The sequence below is a fragment of the Symsagittifera roscoffensis genome, chromosome 4 (assembly GCF_963678635.1).
Source record: "Symsagittifera roscoffensis chromosome 4, txSymRosc1.1, whole genome shotgun sequence".
NCBI classification, from domain to species: domain Eukaryota; kingdom Metazoa; phylum Xenacoelomorpha; order Acoela; family Convolutidae; genus Symsagittifera; species Symsagittifera roscoffensis.
In genome coordinates this window covers 21705043-21730969 of record NC_087065.1, presented here as the reverse complement: position 1 = coordinate 21730969, position 25927 = coordinate 21705043, and the positions used below count along the sequence as shown (strand labels likewise).

At 36.3% G+C, this 25927-nt stretch overlaps 4 protein-coding genes across 6 annotated transcripts in view; all 4 read left to right on the top strand.

Annotated features, from left to right (window-relative positions):
* LOC134843546 (uncharacterized) overlaps window positions 1-5630 on the top strand; it is a 40336-nt gene extending 34706 nt beyond the window's left edge. For 2 of the 3 annotated variants that reach the window (XM_063859653.1, XM_063859656.1), the window contains exons 2-3: window positions 2432-3533; window positions 4229-5630. In XM_063859653.1, the coding sequence (XP_063715723.1) occupies window positions 2577-3533; window positions 4229-5374 (2103 nt within the window). In that variant the 5' untranslated portion in view covers window positions 2432-2576 and the 3' untranslated portion in view covers window positions 5375-5630. Of the gene's footprint in view, window positions 1-114; window positions 3534-4228 lie in introns of those variants that run through there. The other variant, XM_063859655.1, reaches the window with a different exon arrangement.
* A 615-nt stretch (window positions 5631-6245) lies between these two features.
* Window positions 6246-10593, top strand: LOC134844490 (uncharacterized). The gene is made up of 3 exons (XM_063861193.1): window positions 6246-7186; window positions 7385-8486; window positions 9192-10593. The coding sequence occupies exons 2-3, from the start codon at window positions 7530-7532 to the stop codon at window positions 10335-10337; spliced, it is 2103 nt and encodes a 700-aa protein (XP_063717263.1). The 5' UTR covers window positions 6246-7186; window positions 7385-7529; the 3' UTR covers window positions 10338-10593.
* Window positions 10594-10802: 209 nt separating this feature from the next.
* On the top strand, window positions 10803-16059 carry LOC134844796 (uncharacterized). The gene is made up of 3 exons (XM_063861612.1): window positions 10803-10856; window positions 13185-13952; window positions 14658-16059. Exons 1-3 carry the CDS (start codon window positions 10803-10805, stop codon window positions 15801-15803), a joined length of 1968 nt encoding a protein of 655 aa, XP_063717682.1. The 3' UTR covers window positions 15804-16059.
* A 7311-nt stretch (window positions 16060-23370) lies between these two features.
* LOC134844050 (mitochondrial dimethyladenosine transferase 1-like) lies at window positions 23371-25437 on the top strand. The gene is made up of 2 exons (XM_063860512.1): window positions 23371-23705; window positions 23917-25437. Exons 1-2 carry the CDS (start codon window positions 23376-23378, stop codon window positions 24826-24828), a joined length of 1242 nt encoding a protein of 413 aa, XP_063716582.1. The 5' UTR covers window positions 23371-23375; the 3' UTR covers window positions 24829-25437.
* Window positions 25438-25927: the final 490 nt, after the last annotated feature.

The window sequence follows — 25927 nt, the reverse complement described above, 5'->3', positions numbered from 1 at the left end:
CCTTTGCCATGCATAAATTAGTATTATTATGATTATTATTGTAATTTTTTATTTTTATGATTTTTATCATTATGATTATTATTAGTTTTTTTTTAATATGTATTAATTTTATTATTATTATGATTATTATTATTATTATTATTATTATTATTATTATTACTATTATTATTATAGTAAAACTGAGAGATTACACTGAAACCCCTCACAGTAAACTGTTGGAGTAATCAATTTTGAAGTGACATCGATTAATAGAAAAACTCACGTGAGGCTAAGCTAAGTTTGGCACAGCTCCGCTCTAGATATTCATCAGTCCTCAGTAGCTATACCCATTCTGAACAGATTTGACCTAAAAAGGGCAAGTGAAGGCACTATTTGCAATCTAGGGTCGCATCTTTCAACTCATTCATTCAACTCTTCAGTCAGACTGACGGATCTGCAGATGCTCTGTCTATGGACTTATACCCGTCCTGTAAATACGACGTAAAAGTACGCCCGATATAGTGGCATGGCATGCCGTGCCTTTACCATCGGGGGCCATAACCACTGGACAGGGGATACGAAAAACTGCCAACCCAACCAAAATAAACTTGAGAAAATCGACTGATAATACTTTTGCCTAATTTTCATGTATTATGTGGCAACACGTTTTCTAAGTTTAATGCTTTCATAGAATTCAAAGAGGGTTAATGGGTTGGAATTGTTTCTATGATGATCCTTGTTCGAAAAAAATAGATCTGCAGCATTTTTCCACATTTGTTTCGTTTTCAATTTTTCTCAATCGAATTTATTGAAGACTTTTCTTTTCTCATCATTTCTTAAACGATTATAGGATTTTTTTTTTAGTTATGCGTGATGCGACGTTCGGTTTCGTTTGTGTATAGTAGTCAGTGAAATTAGTTTTAATGGCAATATTTGTTTGGCTTTAAATGCCTGGTATGCTAATAACTAAATAGAATCCACGTCAAAACTATTATTCAGTTAGCTTCGCCGCAATATTATGTAGTTTTTACCCCGTCTGTTTGCGTTTGAATCGTGTTTGTTGTATCCATGCCTAAATCTTGTGCATTTGGGGCAAATGATCCTATTGCATGGGGACGGTCGGTTGAAATACCTGATCTAAAATTTTCTTCGAATTTATTCGAATATCATGCTTGCTAATGGTAACTTGAGTCGTCTACTTTATGCCCATATACTGTAATATTTAAGCATTGAATGTCATGGTAGGCACTTAACGCGCGTGATGGTGTATATAGCTGAATCACGTTGATCTACACTGATTTGTATGGTGTGGCCTGGTTTTGTTTAACAACTTGAACGTTTTCAATTGAGTACTGCAATTAAATACACATTTATAACTTATCGTTTTCAGTGCTTGTCAAACAGAGAACAAAAATTTACAGATTAATAAAAACTGCATTGACGCAGCGTCTTTCTCTTTTCGCGCTTAAAATTGAAAAACCAGTGCTTTATCACAGCCAGTTTTTTTTGTAAAAAAAGACGTATAAAGCCAATATATATTCTATTTTGATAACACAGCACAAACGTAAGATCTCAAATAGGATTGAATAAAGCCGAAATTTATGAAAAAATGGTTTCTCTTTTTCCTACATGTATTACCTAAAATGTTACCATTATCATTTTTCAGCAAGACGTACAAGATTTTTGTCTCTTACAAATGTTTGTTTTTGTAAAAGTGTTTGTGTTTATTGATATTTTTGCAGCAAGAAGCGAATCTTTTTCGCTGTGTGAGATTTATTGGCTGCTGTCAAATTAAGTCATTTCAACTTCTAAAATATTAAATCAAAAACATTTATCAAAGTTCGGAGTACGTGTTAACTTTTTATTTTTTAATCTTACATCCATCTTCTGGTCATATTTTGCGTCACTTGAAAATCAAAATTTGACCCAATTCAAAAAGAAATTAGACTTCTTGAACCATTGTTTCATACTGACGTTTTTATAAATTACGCGCTGTGCAATTATTATTGGGCTAGCAAATGAGTTTTTTGTTGAAAATGCTTCAATAAGCTTGAATAAACACCTTTTGATCTATCGATAAATTAAAATGAAAGCTCTTTTAAATCGACTGTTTTGGCGGACAGTCGTAATTCGGAGCTAAATTGAGCGAAAAGATATGATTGCCAATGATACGCCACATCTTACGTGTTGTTACAAACAGCCCTTCTGCGTGAATTTATGCGACGGTATGATGGTGATAAGACATTAGCCGCAGGTAATTGTTTTATTCGACCATTTGAAAATAAGAAAAGAATCATCAATATGATCAAGAACGAGGATTCAGTTGTTTGAATAATTATCTGATATGTATACTGAGTAAATTCAACTGAAAATCTTTTTTTATTCTTCATTGTTGAGTTATTTTAATGCATTCTTCTACGCTTAACTGCTTATTTTTATCTCGAATGTTTAGATTTTCGACTAGCTAAAACACCTTAAGCTCGACGCGAGTTAACTGAAGTTATATTGGAACTGCTTGTGCTGCGACGTTTTATCAATGTGGCCGGGGCGAGTTGCTGTCCGCATTAGAACTTTGTAGAAGAACCCCGAAAGCTATCATGTCTTTGAAGAATTCTATGTTGGCTTTCTTACTTTACTACCTGATTGAAGAGAGCTCGTCTGCTTGTAGTGAAAAAGAGCGTCTATCGTACGTCTGTAGCAAAAGTGGTTTCTACACAATACCTAAAAATCTGCCAAATGACGTCACAACACTTTACCTCAATAAAAACTCAATTTCAGTGCTGAAACAAACAGATTTCCAGTATTACACACAATTGGAACATCTGGACCTGTCTAATAACCAGATCAGCGTCATAGAAGCTGACACATTTGTTAAGTTCTACAAGCTCAAATCGCTTTACCTCTCCGGAAACTCAATCCAACATTTAGATTTCTTCATTCCAAAAACACTCGAAATCTTGGACGTTTCAAAGAATATACTGACGTCTGTTAAAGGTCACTTCCTAAATTCAACGACTAAGATCAGAAGTCTAGATCTTTCATCGAATATGCTGTCGAAAAATCCACTTGACAAAAATGCTTTTGAAGGCATTCGTACTAGAGAACCGTTAAACATCGATTTGTCCAACAATAATTTGATAACGCTTTCACAGGAAGCAATATGGCCGCTGTTGACCAAAAACAAAGATGCTACTCGATACGAGAAGCTGAAATTAAACCTAAACGCAAACAATATTCACTGTAATTGCATTTTGAACTGGATACCTCAAGCAATGTCCATGGAACCCAGTGAGGCCAGGTTTATGGGTATTGATATTCAAGGACGTTGCAATAGTCCCAACAACCTTGAGTCTGTTAGTTTACATGATCTAAAGGAGAGTCAACTCTCGTGTGTGGGACCGACGATTGTGCTGCCGAATAAGAATGGGTTCTCGGACGTGACGTGGAGGGAGGGGGAGGACGGAAGTGTGAGGTGTAGTGCCTCGGGAGACCCCAATCCCAGATACGCGATGGTGCTCAATCACAAAAATATTATACTGCCCTCGAAAACAGTGGTAAGAGACAAGTTAAGTTGATTGGTATACATTTTTTGAGATGTATTTATGAAATCTTATGTCGGGAGAAATTGAACAGTTATCGGTGTAGTGAGTTCTTATACTTCTCAAGTTGTTCTGTTTGTAAGAGCTCGCTTAGCAATCAATGTCGGACCTCTGAATGTACGTAACATAGTCATAATTTGTGATTATACCCCAAATGATTGAGTGCAGTAGCGGATTTAGGGGGCTCGACCGCTAGTTATTCGACCCCCTGACTACTTAAAGGGTCGCACTTAGGTTTTATTTTAAGACCTCAATTTTTGGCTGGCTGACCCTAAATTTGTTCTAAAGGCGCCTTTGGCACCAATATATACTATTTTTGAGGGGGAGCGCCCGCGAAAAAAAACACGATTTTTCGGTCAAAACTGTCCAAGAAACGCCTAAAAACGTCTTTCGTCTTTTTTGCTGTTTTTCAAGAAAAGCGCAAAAATTTTTGCCAAATTATGATTTGCGAGAGCTCGGAAAATCAATTTGGTTGACCTAAAAAAGGCCGAAAGTTTTCGAAAAAAAAATGAAATCCCCCCTCAAGAAAATACTAGATCCGCCCCTGGTTGAGAAGAATTTTTTTACTTAGTCATATGGTCCGATGAATTAGAAGTTGTTTGCTTTCTTTATAAGCATGTAAAGTTATTGACAGGTGTTTGTACGTTTAGGGACGGTATACTTTATCTGAGAACGGGAACCTTGTAGTGAAGGAGTTACGGTTGTCAGACAAAGGAAACATCACTTGTGTGGCTGAAAATGTAGCCGGATCTGCCACTCACGTCATAAATGTCCACGTGGCTCCGCATCTCACCGGCGCCCAAAAAGCAGCTATCACATTTGGCATTCTCATTCCAGTCCTCGTAGTGCTAATAAGTGTGATCTGTGGAGTATGCATATATTGGTATTTCAAAAGAGGTAAATTCGCTCAGTGTAATCGGAAAAGACGTTCTAGTAGCATAGGCGAGGAAGCGGAGAGGTTTTCACTTCAGAATCATCATAAGTTGGAGCTTAACAGTGAGCATAATACTTTAAGAGTCGGAAGTCACGATCCAATACGAGCTGATTCTCTGACGTACCTAGATTACGCAACAGGCGGAAGATCTTCCCCGATTGAGTCTCGCAAACCAATGACTGGAAACATACATCAGGCTTTTGTGAATGGAATGCGACAGTCAATCGACAAGAAATCTAGAACTAGCTCGAACCGATCGAAGGGCGACGATTTGAACAAAAGTCATCCCAGTGTCTATGATTTGCATTCCACGCAGTACGCTCCATGTTTCCGAGATGACCCAGATTCATGCGAACAAATAAATAACATTGGCACTCTAGGTCCACCAGTTTTGGCGTTTGCTAGAAAGTCAAATACAATGCCGAAAATGGCAACGATAAACCACATGGGAACTTTCAATGTCGGAGGTCCGAGGCAAGATAACGGAACCTTGCCAACTTCGCAGTCGAATCCGGGGAAGGCAAGCAAGACGCAGAGTTCCAACGGCTCTTCTGTAGGAGTTGCTAGGCCTATGATTCACAATGGAAATGGAGACTTGGATGACGGAGTCCTTTCTAGACCCTCAAGCACAAATTCGAGTAACTACAGTGCCAGTAATCATACACAACAGCCATACCTCTCGATAAAAAGAGGCTCCGCTATGCCTACCGTTCCAGCGAAACTATACGCAATTCCACTATACATTGACCCGCCTCAGTTCAAAAGCAATGTAAACGGAAGCAACAGCAATATACTGAACTCAAACAGTCCAAATATGGTGTCTCCTGGAAGCACCACTTCAGAAGCAACCCACATGAGTTGATCAAATTAAGAATCGACGAGAGGAGGGGGAGGATGATTTTTCCAAGCATTCTATCTATCGTTTCTAATTTATTACCTTTCTTCAATTAGTTTCTGCTCAGTTAGTTGATGATCACCTGCTCACATTCAATACAATTAGTACAGTCATATTTATGTTTGTATAGATTACTGATGATTTTTAAATTGGATTACGCAATTTTTGTATATTTTGCATTTATAAATTTAGTTATATTTTGAAATTGAAGAATTGAATTTGGGTTGTTTTTGAAATCGAAAAAAATTAATGATTTTACTCAGTCAATTCAATCGCTAGGAATAGAATATTTCAAGGATAATTTTCTATTTTCAGATAGAAATTGTCGACGAACGCCCTTAAAGAATCTGAAAAAAAAGTCTGCTTTCTTTATCTGTCATCTATCCGGACTGTTCTTTCGATTTCTATCCCAATCAAACTGTATCTGGTCTAAAATGGCATCAAGAGTAGAACTACTGCAGAGTGAACTGGCCCAGCTGGAGAAAGAGGTGAGAGTATTTTTATCGAAACTTAAAAACGATAAAAATTTGTTGTGCGAGCGATCATCATTATTTATTGAAAATCTTTTTTTTTGTACAAAAATTATGAAGACATTCATTAAGTAGTTCTGAACGCATTGAAGTGTCATTTTTTGAGGTCAGGCTGTTTTTTGCTGAAGATTTAACAGTTTGACTGAGGAATGAAAAACAGTCCATAGATCTAGATCTAGTTGGCTTAAAATGCTGTAGCTCTATCATAGCAGTCTTTTTGCGTCTAATTATGTCCTAATGCAGTGGTACTGTATCTATCGCTAAAATTGGATATTATTTTTTTTGTCCCAATTTTGGTGTGGCCTGGTTTTGTTTAACAACTTGAACGTTTTCAATTGAGTACTGCAATTAAATACACATTTATAACTTATCGTTTTCAGTGCTTGTCAAACAGAGAACAAAAATTTACAGATTAATAAAAACTGCATTGACGCAGCAGCGTCTTTCTCTTTTCGCGCTTAGAATTGAAAAACCAGTGCTTTATCACAGCCAGTTTTTTTTGTAACAAAAAGACGTATAAAGCCAATATATATTCTATTTTGATAACACAGCACAAACGTAAGATCTCAAATAGGATTGAATAAAGCCGAAATTTATGAAAAAATGGTTTCTCTTTTTCCTACATGTATTACCTAAAATGTTACCATTATCATTTTTCAACAAGACGTACAAGATTTTTGTCTCTTACAAATGTTTGTATTTGTAAAAGTGTTTGTGTTTATTGATATTTTTGCAGCAAGAAGCGAATCTTTTTCGCTGTGTGAGATTTATTGGCTGCTGTCAAATTAAGTCATTTCAACTTCTAAAAATATTAAATCAAAAACATTTATCAAAGTTCGGAGTACGTGTTAACTTATTATTTTTTAATCTTACATCCATCTTCTGGTCATATTTTGCGTCACTTGAAAATCAAAATTTGACCCAATTCAAAAAGAAATTAGACTTCTTGAACCATTGTTTCATACTGACGTTTTTATAAATTACGCGCTGTGCAATTATTATTGGGCTAGCCAATGAGTTTTTTGTTGAAAATGCTTCAATAAGCTTGAATAAGCACCTTTTGATCTATCGATAAATTAAAATGAAAGCTCTTTTAAATCGACTGTTTTGGCGGACAGTCGTAGTTCGGAGCTAAATTGAGCGAAAAGATATGATTGCCAATGATACGCCACATCTTACGTGTTGTTACAAACAGCCCTTCTGCGTGAATTTATGCGACGGTATGGTGGTGATAAGACATTAGCCGCAGGTAATTGTTTTATTCGACCATTTGAAAATAAGAAAAGAATCATCAATATGATCAAGAACGAGGATTCAGTTGTTTGAAAAATTATCTGATATGTATACTGAGTAAATTCAACTGAAAATCTTTTTTTATTCTTCATCGTTGAGTTATTTTAATGCATTCTTCTACGCTTAACTGCTTATTTTTATCTCGAATGTTTAGATTTTCGACTAGCTAAAACACCTTAAGCTCGACGCGAGTTAACTGAAGTTATATTGGAACTGCTTGTGCTGCGACGTTTTATCAATGTGGCCGGGGCGAGTTGCTGTCCGCATTAGAACTTTGTAGAAGAACCCCGAAAGCTAGCATGTCTTTGAAGAATTCTATGTTGGCTTTCTTACTTTACTACCTGATTGAAGAGAGCTCGTCTGCATGTAGCGAAAAAGAGCGTCTATCGTACGTCTGTAGCAAAAGTGGTTTCTACACAATACCTAAAAATCTGCCAAATGACGTCACAACACTTTACCTCAATAAAAACTCAATTTCAGTGCTGAAACAAACAGATTTCCAGTATTACACACAATTGGAACATCTGGACCTGTCTAATAACCAGATCAGCGTCATAGAAGCTGACACATTTGTTAAGTTCTACAAGCTCAAATCGCTTTACCTCTCCGGAAACTCAATCCAACATTTAGAGTTCTTCATTCCAAAAACACTAGAAATCTTGGACGTTTCAAAGAATATACTGACGTCTGTTAAAGGTCACTTCCTAAATTCAACGACTAAGATCAGAAGTCTAGATCTTTCATCGAATATGCTGTCGAAAAATCCACTTGACAAAAATGCTTTTGAAGGCATTCGTACTAGAGAACCGTTGAACATCGATTTGTCGAACAATAATTTGATAACGCTTTCACAGGAAGCAATATGGCCGCTGTTGACCAAAAACAAAGATGCTACTCGATACGAGAAGCTGAAATTAAACCTAAACGCAAACAATATTCACTGTAATTGCATGTTGAACTGGATACCTCAAGCAATGTCCATGGAACCCAGTGAGGCCAGGTTTATGGGTATTGATATTCAAGGACGTTGCAATAGTCCCAACAACCTTGAGTCTGTTAGTTTACATGATCTAAAGGAGAGTCAACTCTCGTGTGTGGGACCGACGATTGTGCTGCCGAATAAGAATGGGTTCTCGGACGTGACGTGGAGGGAGGGGGAGGACGGAAGTGTGAGGTGTAGTGCCTCGGGAGACCCCAATCCCAGATACGCGATGGTGCTCAATCACAAAAATATTATACTGCCCTCGAAAACAGTGGTAAGAGACAAGTTAAGTTGATTGGTATACATTTTTTGAGATGTATTTATGAAATCTTATGTCGGGAGAAATTGAACAGTTATCGGTGTAGTGAGTTCTTATACTTCTCAAGTTGTTCTGTTTGTAAGAGCTCGCTTAGCAATCAATGTCGGACCTCTGAATGTACGTAACATAGTCATAATTTGTGATTATACCCCAAATGATTGAGTGCAGTAGCGGATTTAGGGGGCTCGACCGCTAGTTATTCGACCCCCTGACTACTTAAAGGGTCGCACTTAGGTTTTATTTTAAGACCTCAATTTTTGGCTGGCTGACCCTAAATTTGTTCTAAAGGCGCCTTTGGCACCAATATATACTATTTTTGAGGGGGAGCGCCCGCGAAAAAAAAACACGATTTTTCGGTCAAAACTGTCCAAGAAACGCCTAAAAACGTCTTTCGTATTTTTTGCTGTTTTTCAAGAAAAGCGCAAAAATTTTTGCCAAATTATGGTCTCTAGTGATTTGCGAGAGCTCGGAAAATCAATTTGGTTGACCTAAAAAAGGCCGAAACTTTTCGAAAAAAAATGAAATCCCCCCTCAAGAAAATACTAGATCCGCCCCTGGTTGAGAAGAATTTTTTTACTTAGTCATATGGTCCGATGAATTAGAAGTTGTTTGCTTTCTTTATAAGCATGTAAAGTTATTGACAGGTGTTTGTACGTTTAGGGACGGTATATTTTATCTGAGAACGGGAACCTTGTAGTGAAGGAGTTACGGTTGTCAGACAAAGGAAACATCACTTGTGTGGCTGAAAATGTAGCCGGATCTGCCACTCACGTCATAAATGTCCACGTGGCTCCGCATCTCACCGGCGCCCAAAAAGCAGCTATCACATTTGGCATTCTCATTCCAGTCCTCGTAGTGCTAATAAGTGTGATCTGTGGAGTATGCATATATTGGTATTTCAAAAGAGGTAAATTCGCTCAGTGTACTCGGAAAAGACGTTCTAGTAGCATAGGCGAGGAAGCGGAGAGGTTTTCACTTCAGAATCATCATAAGTTGGAGCTTAACAGTGAGCATAATACTTTAAGAGTCGGAAGTCACGATCCAATACGAGCTGATTCTCTGACGTACCTAGATTACGCAACAGGCGGAAGATCTTCCCCGATTGAGTCTCGCAAACCAATGACTGGAAACATACATCAGGCTTTTGTGAATGGAATGCGACAGTCAATCGACAAGAAATCTAGAACTAGCTCGAACCGATCGAAGGGCGACGATTTGAACAAAAGTCATCCCAGTGTCTATGATTTGCATTCCACGCAGTACGCTCCATGTTTCCGAGATGACCCAGATTCATGCGAACAAATAAATAACATTGGCACTCTAGGTCCACCAGTTTTGGCGTTTGCTAGAAAGTCAAATACAATGCCGAAAATGGCAACGATAAACCACATGGGAACTTTCAATGTCGGAGGTCCGAGGCAAGATAACGGAACCTTGCCAACTTCGCAGTCGAATCCGGGGAAGGCAAGCAAGACGCAGAGTTCCAACGGCTCTTCTGTAGGAGTTGCTAGGCCTATGATTCACAATGGAAATGGAGACTTGGATGACGGAGTCCTTTCTAGACCCTCAAGCACAAATTCGAGTAACTACAGTGCCAGTAATCATACACAACAGCCATACCTCTCGATAAAAAGAGGCTCCGCTATGCCTACCGTTCCAGCGAAACTATACGCAATTCCACTATACATTGACCCGCCTCAGTTCAAAAGCAATGTAAACGGAAGCAACAGCAATATACTGAACTCAAACAGTCCAAATATGGTGTCTCCTGGAAGCACCACTTCAGAAGCAACCCACATGAGTTGATCAAATTAAGAATCGACGAGAGGAGGGGGAGGATGATTTTTCCAAGCATTCTATCTATCGTTTCTAATTTATTACCTTTCTTCAATTAGTTTCTGCTCAGTTAGTTGATGATCACCTGCTCACATTCAATACAATTAGTACAGTCATATTTATGTTTGTATAGATTACTGATGATTTTTAAATTGGATTACGCAATTTTTGTATATTTTGCATTTATAAATTTAGTTATATTTTGAAATTGAAGAATTGAATTTGGGTTGTTTTTGAAATCGAAAAAAATTAATGATTTTACTCAGTCAATTCAATCGCTAGGAATAGAATATTTCAAGGATAATTTTCTATTTTCAGATAGAAATTGTCGACGAACGCCCTTAAAGAATCTGAAAAAAAAGTCTGCTTTCTTTATCTGTCATCTATCCGGACTGTTCTTTCGATTTCTATCCCAATCAAACTATCTGGTCTAAAATGGCATCAAGAGTAGAACTACTGCAGAGTGAACTGGCCCAGCTGGAGAAAGAGGTGAGAGTATTTTTATCGAAACTTAAAAACGATAAAAATTTGTTGTGCGAGCGATCATCATTATTTATTGAAAATCTTTTTTTTTGTACAAAAATTATGAAGACATTCATTAAGTAGTTCTGAACGCATTGAAGTGTCATTTTTTGAGGTCAGGCTGTTTTTTGCTGAAGATTTAACAGTTTGACTGAGGAATGAAAAACAGTCCATAGATCTAGATCTAGTTGGCTTAAAATGCTGTAGCTCTATCATAGCAGTCTTTTTGCGTCTAATTATGTCCTAATGCAGTGGTACTGTATCTATCGCTAAAATTGGATATTATTTTTTTTGTCCCAATTTTGATCAGTTACTGGGTTTATTTTCAATAGTTTTTTTTGCTTAATGCAATTTTTCTTACACAAGCTTTTGTTGGTAAAGAAGAAACTTATGAAATATATGTCAGTTTTTTAGGCTGCCTATCTCTAAGTTTTTTGTAATAGTATAGTCGGACTTCGTTTCTAACCAATAAGCGTCTTACTTCTTGTTATATTTGAGAAATTTTATTGTAAATTGATACTTGTTAATGGCACATCGCTAACATTTTTCAAAAAATACGTTCTTCGAAAAATGTTGTTTTTTTTTTACACATGCGGCGTCAGCTTCGTGTATTGTTACGAACCTCCTAACTTTCTTAACTAAGTCGCAAATATTGGTAGTTAGTGTGGATGCCTTCAGTTAATTCCAAACTATTACTTGCAAAATTGTGTCTATTTGTATTTGGTGTCACTTATCTGAATCGCATTAGCATACGTACCTGCTTTATTTGTGACTAGTGTTCAGCGGTGGTTAAGCATGTGTGGCTGAGTGGATAGTGCGTGAGACTCAAATACTCCAGATTGCAGTAGGTCGCAGATCGAATCCTAGACTTGGCCGAATTTTTATTAATTCGAGGCTTATTTCTATTTTTATTGCACTTTCTAGAGCTGCTTCTTGTCGTGCTCTCGGTAGCGTTTGCGAAGCGAAGCTTTGCCTCTGTGGTGTCATGTTTGCTCTGAAATTTTTCTCGTCTGGACAGTGACCCATGGGGGTTAAGTTTTGATTTTATTTGATGTTAAGGTTTTATGATTTGTTGTTAGAAAGCTTTGTAAAATTGGATAAGAGATTTATCAGGCTAACAAATTTTTTTAAACAGAATCAGTGAATCATTTGGTACCTTGATTTAAATTAAATTAAAGACTGTTTCGTCCTATATAGCATAGAGGTAACGTCCATCGTTGAGAAGACAGAGGACTGTTGTTTGATTCTGGGCGATACCTGTATTTTTGCTCTGGGAAGTTGTTTCTCTGCTTATTTTATGGTGTTCAAATTCATCGATTGAGTTTTTGGTTTTAGCAAGTCTTACTATAACTGAAAGTATATTTGATTTATTTCTGTAATTTGCAAATTTATCACATCCGATTTTGTTAGTTATCAATTTATAGTCATCTCCAAATCTGTGTTTTACCCACCTAACAGACTAATATCGAGCTTGTCTGTATTTTAAATGCTAGTATTTTTCAAAATTTGCTCAAAATGATGGTTGTAAGCTTACTAACTGGTTTCAGTAAATCATTTTTTTTTGGATTTTACTCTTTTCTGTCTTATTCGGCTTTAAAGGTTTTGACCTTACTATTTCGGCTTAGCTTCTACATCTGGATTCGTTTGATCAGCAAAAGGTTGTTTTTCTAATTTTTTTGAGGTGCGAATTAAAGGCTTGCTCTGAAATTTTTACTTATTAAGAGTCGATGAACGTAGTTCAGACTCTTATAAGTTCGTTTTTTTTCAGACTCAAGTGCATTTTTCGCAGTTTGACTTTTGATTTCTGTTTAAGTTCAGTTCGTTTCCTTTGTTAAAAGGAAGGTAAATTACACTATTTAACAGCAGTGTAAAGCTCATGAAAAACGTGATCGATTTCTAGTTTGGTTAGTGGAATTTAATTTTCAGATTTTCGAACTATTTCTATAACGATTTTATCTATTTATTCAGTTTTCTCAATTTGGGCCAATTTTATCGAAAAAGTGTCAATCACAAATTGTGTTTAAAATTCAAAGAACTTTACGGGCATTTTTTTCTTTGAAATTTGAATGCTGAGATTTCAAAAAAACAAGTCGGTAATTTTTTTTCTGTTTAATTGCATTCATTCACTCTTCCAATTGCCTGTTGGCTATGTTTTTTTTAATGAAAACCACTTGTTTTGGCTCACTGTGTGTCTGCTTGGGTAATGTGGGTTTCGTCAGCTTCGTGTATTGTTACGAACCTCCTAACTTTCTTAACTAAGTCGCAAATATTGGTAGTTAGTGTGGATGCCTTCAGTTAATTCCAAACTATTACTTAACACAATTGGAACATCTGGACCTGTCTAATAACCAGATCAGCGTCATAGAAGCTGACACATTTGTTAAGTTCTACAAGCTCAAATCGCTTTACCTCTCCGGAAACTCAATCCAACATTTAGATTTCTTCATTCCAAAAACACTAGAAATCTTGGACGTTTCAAAGAATATACTGACGTCTGTTAAAGGTCACTTCCTAAATTCAACGACTAAGATCAGAAGTCTAGATCTTTCATCGAATATGCTGTCGAAAAATCCACTTGACAAAAATGCTTTTGAAGGCATTCGTACTAGAGAACCGTTGAACATCGATTTGTCGAACAATAATTTGATAACGCTTTCACAGGAAGCAATATGGCCGCTGTTGACCAAAAACAAAGATGCTACTCGATACGAGAAGCTGAAATTAAACCTAAACGCAAACAATATTCACTGTAATTGCATGTTGAACTGGATACCTCAAGCAATGTCCATGGAACCCAGTGAGGCCAGGTTTATGGGTATTGATATTCAAGGACGTTGCAATAGTCCCAACAACCTTGAGTCTGTTAGTTTACATGATCTAAAGGAGAGTCAACTCTCGTGTGTGGGACCGACGATTGTGCTGCCGAATAAGAATGGGTTCTCGGACGTGACGTGGAGGGAGGGGGAGGACGGAAGTGTGAGGTGTAGTGCCTCGGGAGACCCCAATCCCAGATACGCGATGGTGCTCAATCACAAAAATATTATACTGCCCTCGAAAACAGTGGTAAGAGACAAGTTAAGTTGATTGGTATACATTTTTTGAGATGTATTTATGAAATCTTATCTCGGGAGAAATTGAACAGTTATCGGTGTAGTGAGTTCTTATACTTCTCAAGTTGTTCTGTTTGTAAGAGCTCGCTTAGCAATCAATGTCGGACCTCTGAATGTACGTAACATAGTCATAATTTGTGATTATACCCCAAATGATTGAGTGCAGTAGCGGATTTAGGGGGCTCGACCGCTAGTTATTTGACCCCCTGACTACTTAAAGGGTCGCACTTAGGTTTTATTTTAAGACCTCAATTTTTGGCTGGCTGACCCTAAATTTGTTCTAAAGGCGCCTTTGGCACCAATATATACTATTTTTGAGGGGGAGCGCCCGCGAAAAAAAAACACGATTTTTCGGTCAAAACTGTCCAAGAAACGCCTAAAAACGTCTTTCGTATTTTTTGCTGTTTTTCAAGAAAAGCGCAAAAATTTTTGCCAAATTATGGTCTTTAGTGATTTGCGAGAGCTCGGAAAATCAATTTGGTTGACCTAAAAAAGGCCGAAACTTTTCGAAAAAAAATGAAATCCCCCCTCAAGAAAATACTAGATCCGCCCCTGGTTGAGAAGAATTTTTTTACTTAGTCATATGGTCCGATGAATTAGAAGTTGTTTGCTTTCTTTATAAGCATGTAAAGTTATTGACAGGTGTTTGTACGTTTAGGGACGGTATATTTTATCTGAGAACGGGAACCTTGTAGTGAAGGAGTTACGGTTGTCAGACAAAGGAAACATCACTTGTGTGGCTGAAAATGTAGCCGGATCTGCCACTCACGTCATAAATGTCCACGTGGCTCCGCATCTCACCGGCGCCCAAAAAGCAGCTATCACATTTGGCATTCTCATTCCAGTCCTCGTAGTGCTAATAAGTGTGATCTGTGGAGTATGCATATATTGGTATTTCAAAAGAGGTAAATTCGCTCAGTGTACTCGGAAAAGACGTTCTAGTAGCATAGGCGAGGAAGCGGAGAGGTTTTCACTTCAGAATCATCATAAGTTGGAGCTTAACAGTGAGCATAATACTTTAAGAGTCGGAAGTCACGATCCAATACGAGCTGATTCTCTGACGTACCTAGATTACGCAACAGGCGGAAGATCTTCCCCGATTGAGTCTCGCAAACCAATGACTGGAAACATACATCAGGCTTTTGTGAATGGAATGCGACAGTCAATCGACAAGAAATCTAGAACTAGCTCGAACCGATCGAAGGGCGACGATTTGAACAAAAGTCATCCCAGTGTCTATGATTTGCATTCCACGCAGTACGCTCCATGTTTCCGAGATGACCCAGATTCATGCGAACAAATAAATAACATTGGCACTCTAGGTCCACCAGTTTTGGCGTTTGCTAGAAAGTCAAATACAATGCCGAAAATGGCAACGATAAACCACATGGGAACTTTCAATGTCGGAGGTCCGAGGCAAGATAACGGAACCTTGCCAACTTCGCAGTCGAATCCGGGGAAGGCAAGCAAGACGCAGAGTTCCAACGGCTCTTCTGTAGGAGTTGCTAGGCCTATGATTCACAATGGAAATGGAGACTTGGATGACGGAGTCCTTTCTAGACCCTCAAGCACAAATTCGAGTAACTACAGTGCCAGTAATCATACACAACAGCCATACCTCTCGATAAAAAGAGGCTCCGCTATGCCTACCGTTCCAGCGAAACTATACGCAATTCCACTATACATTGACCCGCCTCAGTTCAAAAGCAATGTAAACGGAAGCAACAGCAATATACTGAACTCAAACAGTCCAAATATGGTGTCTCCTGGAAGCACCACTTCAGAAGCAACCCACATGAGTTGATCAAATTAAGAATCGACGAGAGGAGGGGTAGGATGATTTTTCCAAGCATTCTATCTATCGTTTCTAATTTATTACCTTTCTTCAATTAGTTTCTGCTCAGTTAGTTGATGATCACCTGCTCACATTCAATACAATTAGTACAGTCATATTTATGTTTGTATAGATTACTGATGATTTTTAAATTGGATTACGCAATTTTTGTATATTTTGCATTTATAAATTTAGTTATATTTTGAAATTGAAGAATTGAATTTGGGTTGTTTTTGAAATCGAAAAAAATTAATGATTTTACTCAGTCAATTCAATCGCTAGGAATAGAATATTTCAAGGATAATTTTCTATTTTCAGATTGAAATTGTCGACGAACGCCCTTAAAGAATCTGAAAAAAAAGTCTGCTTTCTTTATCTGTCATCTATCCGGACTGTTCTTTCGATTTCTATCCCAATCAAACTATCTGGTCTAAAATGGCATCAAGAGTAGAACTACTGCAGAGTGAACTGGCCCAGCTGGAGAAAGAGGTGAGAGTATTTTTATCGAAACTTAAAAACGATAAAAATTTGTTGTGCGAGCGATCATCATTATTTATTGAAAATCTTTTTTTTTGTACAAAAATTATGAAGACATTCATTAAGTAGTTCTGAACGCATTGAAGTGTCATTTTTTGAGGTCAGGCTGTTTTTTGCTGAAGTTTTAACAGTTTGACTGAGGAATGAAAAACAGTCCATAGATCTAGATCTAGTTGGCTTAAAATGCTGTAGCTCTATCATAGCAGTCTTTTTGCGTCTAATTATGTCCTAATGCAGTGGTACTGTATCTATCGCTAAAATTGGATATTATTTTTTTGTCCCAATTTTGATCAGTTACTGGGTTTATTTTCAATAGTTTTTTTTGCTTAATGCAATTTTTCTTACACAAGCTTTTGTTGGTAAAGAAGAAACTTATGAAATATATGTCAGTTTTTTAGGCTGCCTATCTCTAAGTTTTTTGTAATAGTATAGTCGGACTTCGTTTCTAACCAATAAGCGTCTTATTTCTTGTTATATTTGAGAAATTTTATTGTAAATTGATACTTGTTAATGGCACATCGCTAACATTTTTCAAAAAATACGTTCTTCGAAAAATGTTGTTTTTTTTACACATGCGGCGTCAGCTTCGTGTATTGTTACGAACCTCCTAACTTTCTTAACTAAGTCGCAAATATTGGTAGTTAGTGTGGATGCCTTCAGTTAATTCCAAACTATTACTTGCAAAATTGTGTCTATTTGTATTTGGTGTCACTTATCTGAATCGCATTAGCATACGTACCTGCTTTATTTGTGACTAGTGTTCAGCGGTGGTTAAGCATGTGTGGCTGAGTGGATAGTGCGTGAGACTCAAATACTCCAGATTGCAGTAGGTCGCAGATCGAATCCTAGACTTGGCCGAATTTTTATTAATTCGAGGCTTATTTCTATTTTTATTGCACTTTCTAGAGCTGCTTCTTGTCGTGCTCTCGGTAGCGTTTGCGAAGCGAAGCTTTGCCTCTGTGGTGTCATGTTTGCTCTGAAATTTTTCTCGTCTGGACAGTGACCCATGGGGGTTAAGTTTTGATTTTATTTGATGTTAAGGTTTTATGATTTGTTGTTAGAAAGCTTTGTAAAATTGGATAAGAGATTTATCAGGCTAACAAATTTTTTTAAACAGAATCAGTGAATCATTTGGTACCTTGATTTAAATTAAATTAAAGACTGTTTCGTCCTATATAGCATAGAGGTAACGTCCATCGTTGAGAAGACAGAGGACTGTTGTTTGATTCTGGGCGATACCTGTATTTTTGCTCTGGGAAGTTGTTTCTCTGCTTATTTTATGGTGTTCAAATTCATCGATTGAGTTTTTGGTTTTAGCAAGTCTTACTATAACTGAAAGTATATTTGATTTATTTCTGTAATTTGCAAATTTATCACATCCGATTTTGTTAGTTATCAATTTATAGTCATCTCCAAATCTGTGTTTTACCCACCTAACAGACTAATATCGAGCTTGTCTGTATTTTAAATGCTAGTATTTTTCAAAATTTGCTCAAAATGATGGTTGTAAGCTTACTAACTGGTTTCAGTAAATCTTTTTTTTTGGATTTTACTCTTTTCTGTCTTATTCGGCTTTAAAGGTTTTGACCTTACTATTTCGGCTTAGCTTCTACATCTGGATTCGTTTGATCAGCAAAAGGTTGTTTTTCTAATTTTTTTGAGGTGCGAATTAAAGGCTTGCTCTGAAATTTTTACTTATTAAGAGTCGATGAACGTAGTTCAGACTCTTATAAGTTCGTTTTTTTTCAGACTCAAGTGCATTTTTCGCAGTTTGACTTTTGATTTCTGTTTAAGTTCAGTTCGTTTCCTTTGTTAAAAGGAAGGTAAATTACACTATTTAACAGCAGTGTAAAGCTCATGAAAAACGTGATCGATTTCTAGTTTGGTAAGTGGAATTTAATTTTCAGATTTTCGAACTATTTCTATAACGATTTTATCTATTTATTCAGTTTTCTCAATTTGGGCCAATTTTATCGAAAAAGTGTCAATCACAAATTGTGTTTAAAATTCAAAGAACTTTACGGGCATTTTTTTCTTTGAAATTTGAATGCTGAGATTTCAAAAAAACAAGTCGGTAATTTTTTTTCTGTTTAATTGCATTCATTCACTCTTCCAATTGCCTGTTGGCTATGTTTTTTTTTAATGAAAACCACTTGTTTTGGCTCACTGTGTGTCTGCTTGGGTAATGTGGGTTTCGTCAGCTTCGTGTATTGTTACGAACCTCCTAACTTTCTTAACTAAGTCGCAAATATTGGTAGTTAGTGTGGATGCCTTCAGTTAATTCCAAACTATTACTTGCAAAATTGTGTCTATTTGTATTTGGTGTCACTTATCTGAATCGCATTAGCATACGTACCTGCTTTATTTGTGACTAGTGTTCAGCGGTGGTTAAGCATGTGTGGCTGAGTGGATAGTGCGTGAGACTCAAATACTCCAGATTGCAGTAGGTCGCAGATCGAATCCTAGACTTGGCCGAATTTTTATTAATTCGAGGCTTATTTCTATTTTTATTGCACTTTCTAGAGCTGCTTCTTGTCGTGCTCTCGGTAGCGTTTGCGAAGCGAAGCTTTGCCTCTGTGGTGTCATGTTTGCTCTGACATTTTTCTCGTCTGGACAGTGACCCATGGGGGTTAAGTTTTGATTTTATTTGATGTTAAGGTTTTATGATTTGTTGTTAGAAAGCTTTGTAAAATTGGATAAGAGATTTATCAGGCTAACAAATTTTTTTAAACAGAATCAGTGAATCATTTGGTACCTTGATTTAAATTAAATTAAAGACTGTTTCGTCCTATATAGCATAGAGGTAACGTCCATCGTTGAGAAGACAGAGGACTGTTGTTTGATTCTGGGCGATACCTGTATTTTTGCTCTGGGAAGTTGTTTCTCTGCTTATTTTATGGTGTTCAAATTCATCGATTGAGTTTTTGGTTTTAGCAAGTCTTACTATAACTGAAAGTATATTTGATTTATTTCTGTAATTTGCAAATTTATCACATCCGATTTTGTTAGTTATCAATTTATAGTCATCTCCAAATCTGTGTTTTACCCACCTAACAGACTAATATCGAGCTTGTCTGTATTTTAAATGCTAGTATTTTTCAAAATTTGCTCAAAATGATGGTTGTAAGCTTACTAACTGGTTTCAGTAAATCATTTTTTTTGGATTTTACTCTTTTCTGTCTTATTCGGCTTTAAAGGTTTTGACCTTACTATTTCGGCTTAGCTTCTACATCTGGATTCGTTTGATCAGCAAAAGGTTGTTTTTCTAATTTTTTTGAGGTGCGAATTAAAGGCTTGCTCTGAAATTTTTACTTACTAAGAGTCGATGAACGTAGTTCAGACTCTTATAAGTTCGTTTTTTTTCAGACTCAAGTGCATTTTTCGCAGTTTGACTTTTGATTTCTGTTTAAGTTCAGTTCGTTTCCTTTGTTAAAAGGAAGGTTAATTACACTATTTAACAGCAGTGTAAAGCTCATGAAAAACGTGATCGATTTCTAGTTTGGTTAGTGGAATTTAATTTTCAGATTTTCGAACTATTTCTATAACGATTTTATCTATTTATTCAGTTTTCTCAATTTGGGCCAATTTTATCGAAAAAGTGTCAATCACAAATTGTGTTTAAAATTCAAAGAACTTTACGGGCATTTTTTTCTTTGAAATTTGAATGCTGAGATTTCAAAAAAACAAGTCGGTAATTTTTTTTCTGTTTAATTGCATTCATTCACTCTTCCAATTGCCTGTTGGCTATGTTTTTTTTAATGAAAACCACTTGTTTTGGCTCACTGTGTGTCTGCTTGGGTATTGTGGGTTTTGTTACCGCTTTGTAAGTTTCGTTTCCATCATCATTTAGCGATCAGTTGTTTTACTCATATTTTTTCAAGTCAAAGATACAAAATTTTGTTTTGACACTTATTTTCGATTTTTTTCTGCCGCTTTGTCTCGTTTTTGTCACTTAGCTTGCAATTCTATATTGGTGTTGTGTCGCAAGTGAGGAGAAGTTGCTCTGCGCCTCTGTAAACAATTTGTTTTTTATATAAATTTTTTCCTTATTTTTTTTTTGGTTTAAATGTTGAATCAGCTCAAGGTTATTACTGATTTGATATCGGCTTTCTGTCGCAATATGTTGTGTCAATTGAAGTATGTGTCTTAGAATGGTTTCCTCAAATGGATAGTCATTAAAAACAAACATTTAAAATGTCTGTAGATGAAGTTTTTCGATATTAATCAAAAAAATATTCCTGGCTTAATGGCTACTGCGTCATTATCTGTCCAGATGCCACGTTTGAGGCATGAAAGCAAATGATCCATTCGATTTCAAAAATCAGCTTGCTTTGAAAGTGGTGTTGGTTTTGAACAGCATTATAAACCATTTTTACCTATGCTTGAGGTTTTGAGTGTCAAAGAACGAAGTGAATTTCAATTCATTGGTATCCTATGTTTTTTTTGCTTTTTTTTTTTGCTTTTTTTGTTTGAGGTTTAAAAAAGTGCGATTTTCAATTTACTGTTTATGTTCTTTTTGTTCGAAGAAAAGGCAATATTTTTATGCTTGGGTTGCTTTTTTCCATCCAGTCGATTTTTGATTTTTCAACAGCTTTTTTAACAGCATTTTTAATACCATCTTAAAGATATTGTTGTTCTGAGCTCAAATACTCAATAAAATATTTCACTTGTGATCGTTTTTTAAAAAAGTTATGGGGTTTGAAATTTGGTAACTGTACCAATTTGGGATGATTAACGCGCGGTATATTGCGTTCTAATAACACGCGTAAGTGGATAATTAATCCGTTAAATTGAATTGAGGTCAGCAGTTTAGTCCTACTAAAACAATACGAGACTCTAAACACAACCTTTGTATTGTACATAGCGTGCTGGCATAAAATGGAAAAAAAATTCAATTGGCTTTAAAATGTCTTGTTCATTTACTGAATTGATGGCAGCTATGAAAGCTCTGGATTTTCAATGCTCCGCAAAGAGTTGAAGTCGTCTTGTATATATATCGTTTGATTTAAATTTGAAGATTTCTCAGCGGTATTATCTAAATTACATATCAATTATCAAAAAACGTTAAATACAATACTTCTTGAAAATTAAAGAACTCAAAGGCGGTGTACATTTTTATATAGTATGAAAGTCAGTGGTGTTGTATCTGGCGATGAAATCGGATTGTTTTTCGACGGCCGTCAGGGTTTTGTTCCAGTTTTATCAGTCCAATTGCTGGGTTTTTAATGGAATTTAAGCCACATAAACATTTTCTAAGTTTTTTATAAACAAGTTTTTATTGGTAAAGAAGAAGGCTATGAAAAAGATATCAGCTTTTTTGGCTGCCTGGTTGTTTTAGTTTTTTGTCTTAGTTTAGTTGGACTTCGGTTCTAACCACTTAGCGTCTTGTTTCTTGTTATATCTGAGAAATATCATTGTAAAGTGATGCACGTTAATAGCACATTGCTAATATTTTCCAAAAATTATTAGTTTTTGGAGAAAAAACATTGTTTTTCAATTTTGTCCTGAGTTTTTTTTCTCTATAACGGTGCATGCTATATTTGTCGCAAGTGGTTAGAAGTTTTTATGTTCCTCTTTCTTTTTATTTTTTGATTTTTTTGGTTGAAATATTAAATCCGCGCATGGTTTCTTCTGATATGATATCGACTCGTTTTCGCTGAATGTTGCTTCGTTTGAAGAGCAGAAATAGATTTTCATGCTTTTGTGTATCATGAAGGGGGCTTAAAACTTTCGATTTGGGGAACTTATAGCTCAAAATATTGACCGTTTTCGGTTCAGCTTACCCAATCTTTTGATCACGTTTCGCTCGATAGTTTTTTCTGAAACTTTGTTTAACGTTGGGGTTATGTATCTTGGCATGGTTTCCTTAAATTGAACTTTTTTCGAAACAAAAATGAAATAGATGAAGTTTTTCAATATTTTTCCTTCTAAATATATTTGTCTGGCTACCTCGTTTTTTTTCTGTCCAGTAGTGTTGCTACATTTGAGGTATTAAATCAAAGCATGTGTACATTCTTGATGAAACTCGAAAATTGGCGAAAAAAGTTTAATAAATTTTTTTGTTTCTTTGTTGATAAAAACTTCTGTTGACTATAGACGTCTGTTGACTATAGACAATTTGAGGCAAATGAATTATAGAACTATCAAATCAGACTCATTTGTCCTTCTATTTATTTTTCTTTCCTAAAAACAATATGGATCGTTTTTCTAGCAAAGCAGCGCACTTTTTTTTGCACGGGCTCAACTTGGTATGTGTTTGTGATTAGGTGAAGATAGAGCGAAAGAAGACCAGCGAGACTACTAGTGAGATAGTGCAGTACTGTCAGAACCACCAACAGGACGACAGACTCCTCCGACCACTCACGGTGGCTGAAAACCCCTACAAGGAGAAGAAGAGCTGTCTCCTGTTGTAGGCACTGCACTCACTTAGTCTACTCAAATGTTCTACGCATAACTAAGGATAAAATAAGAAGTTAATGTTGTTTAAATGTCGGAACTTGGTGGGTTCAAAGACCAAATCAGTGAATTGAAGCATTATTATCACCATGGCAAAAATGATTTCGCAGAAGAAAAAATAAATCTATCGGCAGTCTGGCGAAGATCAATTGTACGTTGCTTACGATTTTTATAGAGCTAAGTAATCTAAATGGGCGGAAATACAAGTTGCATTTTGATATTTTTGTACGTAATTAAACGATTTATTTGAATTCAATTAAATTATTTAGTTGCAGTGACAGTATTCTGTTCTTATCGTAGTGAAAATTTTTAACGCGATGATGCTTTTAATTATATTTGCCATGACGTACAATTGTCGAATGTCCAAATATTTGGCTTAGAAACTGTCAAACTTGACATACATTTTACCCAATTTAATGTTCAATATTAATTTAATTTTTTAAAAGCTTTGTTTTTCAAGAGTTTGTCAACCGATTGCTTCGAACCATCATGCATTCATTATCTTTGGAAAAAATTTAATTTGGAAACTTCATTTTTCTTCAGAATGTAATGGATTTTATGAAGCGCGGAAGTATAGTTGCCCCTTTAGCTTGCCGCCACTTCAACCAAATTTCAGCACCACTGAGCCAAGTTATTGAATTGAGAAGACAAAAATATGTCTCGAATAGGGGCAAGTTGACAAACCTAGGAGATGAGTTGAGTCGAGTGTCGAGGCCGCGCCGATTCAAGATGCCGCCTCTGCCCTCTGTGCAGGATCTGCTGAGGATCTACAGACTGAAGACTGTGAGACACCTGGCACAGGTGTTCCTGCTGAGGGAAGATATTGCCAGACACATCGCCAGGAGTCTGGGATCTCTCACTGATTATACTGTATACGAAGTAAGCTGAATTTTCAATTTTTTGTCTGATAGTTCGTTGGCAAGATCGATGAAAATTTCCGATTTAGAACAGTCCCGAACCATAACAGTTCACCATTTTTGACCTTAAAAGAAGGTAATGAGGTTTTGTTTTAAATACCAATTCGGATTGAATAATGGCATATGTAAGTCTTCAAAAAAAGTCTTCAATTTACGAACGTTTTTTTTTTAAGATTGGCCCAGGCCCTGGAATAATAACACGCGAAATCTTGAAGCAGTTTCCTCAAAAAATTGTTACGATTGAAAAGGACTTCAGGTTTCGTCCGATTATCACCATGCTTCAAACAGCTGCTGAAGAAATGAACTCAAGTTTAGAATTATTAACTGAAGACTGCCTAGAACATGACTTCACTGAAAGTTCTAGAAGTTTTCAGGGTTCGCAACAGTGGTCCGATGAACCTCCTAATTTGGCCATAATTGGAAATCTCCCTTTCAATATTTCTCTCCCTTTCTTGGTGAAACTTTTACATGATGTTGATAAAAAGAGCGGATTGTTTCAACACGGAAGGACAAAAATGGCGTTCACCTTTCAAAGAGAAGTAGCTGAACAGCTCGTGGCGAATGAAGGGGACGACAAAAGAGGTCGGTTGTCGTTAATGGCTCAAAGTATGTGCCACGTAGATTTTGTTCTGACAATTTCTAACTCCGTATTTGTACCGAAACCGGCATGCGAAACAGGTTTGGTCACTTTCGAACCGCGCGTGAACAAATTAATAGACGTTCCCTTACCTTATTTCGAAAAACTAGTCAAAGCTGTTATGCATTACAAAAATAAACCCTGTTTCAAAGGTTTGATGGACTTATTCCCAAAGACAATTTCAAAGAAATGTGCGATTAGAATGTGTGAAGATGCTGATATCCCTCGAGATTTGTATCCTAGATTTTTGACATTTGACCACATGCAAAGACTTGCTGATGTTTATTTCAAGATGTGCAAAGAACATGACAACCTATTTGAATATAATTATCAAAAACCAAGAGTGAATGTTCCTCAGAGCTTGTTGGATTTGTTTGATGAATTTGAAACGAACTCAGAAACTGGCTTTGCTTTTGAAGATGAAAGCGAAAACTTGCAGAATGCTTAAAAATTTTATTTTACATGATAAAAAATGATTAAATTTATTGAAGAAACAACTTTCAGACATCAGCTAGGATTCGTGTCAGTTTTTTTATTCAAGAGCGGCCATTAATAATTGAATTAGGTTGTCGAGGGTAGAAGCGAGGTATACATAGACACAAACACATGTTGTTCACTCGTCTCCAAGTTATGACACATTGATGATAATAAGTGTGCCATGGTCGCTCAGCGAAACAGAGGTAAGCGCAGCTGTGTGATTGAGTCACGGGACCAGCTCTGTATTGGTGAAGATTGCGTATCGGAAGTGTCGATGGATAATTTGGATAGGCAGCGACGGTGTCTCCTATGATTTGTGTTTCTAAGGGTTTGGAAACTTCATTAGAAATAAGGTTAGGATGGTTGAATTGGGGTATAGTAAGACTTTGACTTGGACAGCTGAAGAAATAAATTTGCAATATCCACGCAAAACTTTTGGTATTCATTTGTCTCCAGTGGATGGGGAATGAGTTTCCAAGTTTACTGGACCTGGGATCAAAGTCTGATGATCATTAGTTGCGAGATTATAGGCTGATGATTTTTTGTTTACTCAAATAATTCAAAGATGGTTACCAACTTGTCGTACTGACAAATGTAACATTAGGATTATGTATTTGCAAATATGAACCAAAAGTTTCATTGAACTCCAGAAATCATATATGATGATAAACTGAAATGGGCATAAATCGATTAGCTAAGTTTTGTCACCTCTAGACTTGTGAATGTTCATTGCGATAATAAAATTTTAGAATTGACATCTAAAAATTCAATTGTTGGGTAGCATTCACTTGAATGTTATCAAAACCATTGGCCTCATTTTCTTGCAGAGTTTTCTTCATTTGTTACTTCATTGATCAAGCACTTTGAATTTGAGACTTTTGGCATCAGGATTAACTTTTTGATAGATTTATTTTTTGTCTTGGGTTTTAGTTGAAAACATTAGATGCTAATTTCTCTGTTAACGCCGAAATGGTAAAGGGCAAAGCTTTAAACTAAATGGTGCTGTGTAATTTTCAAACTAAATTCCGAACTTATTAATTTATACGAGAAAACATTTCAACGCCTAATTT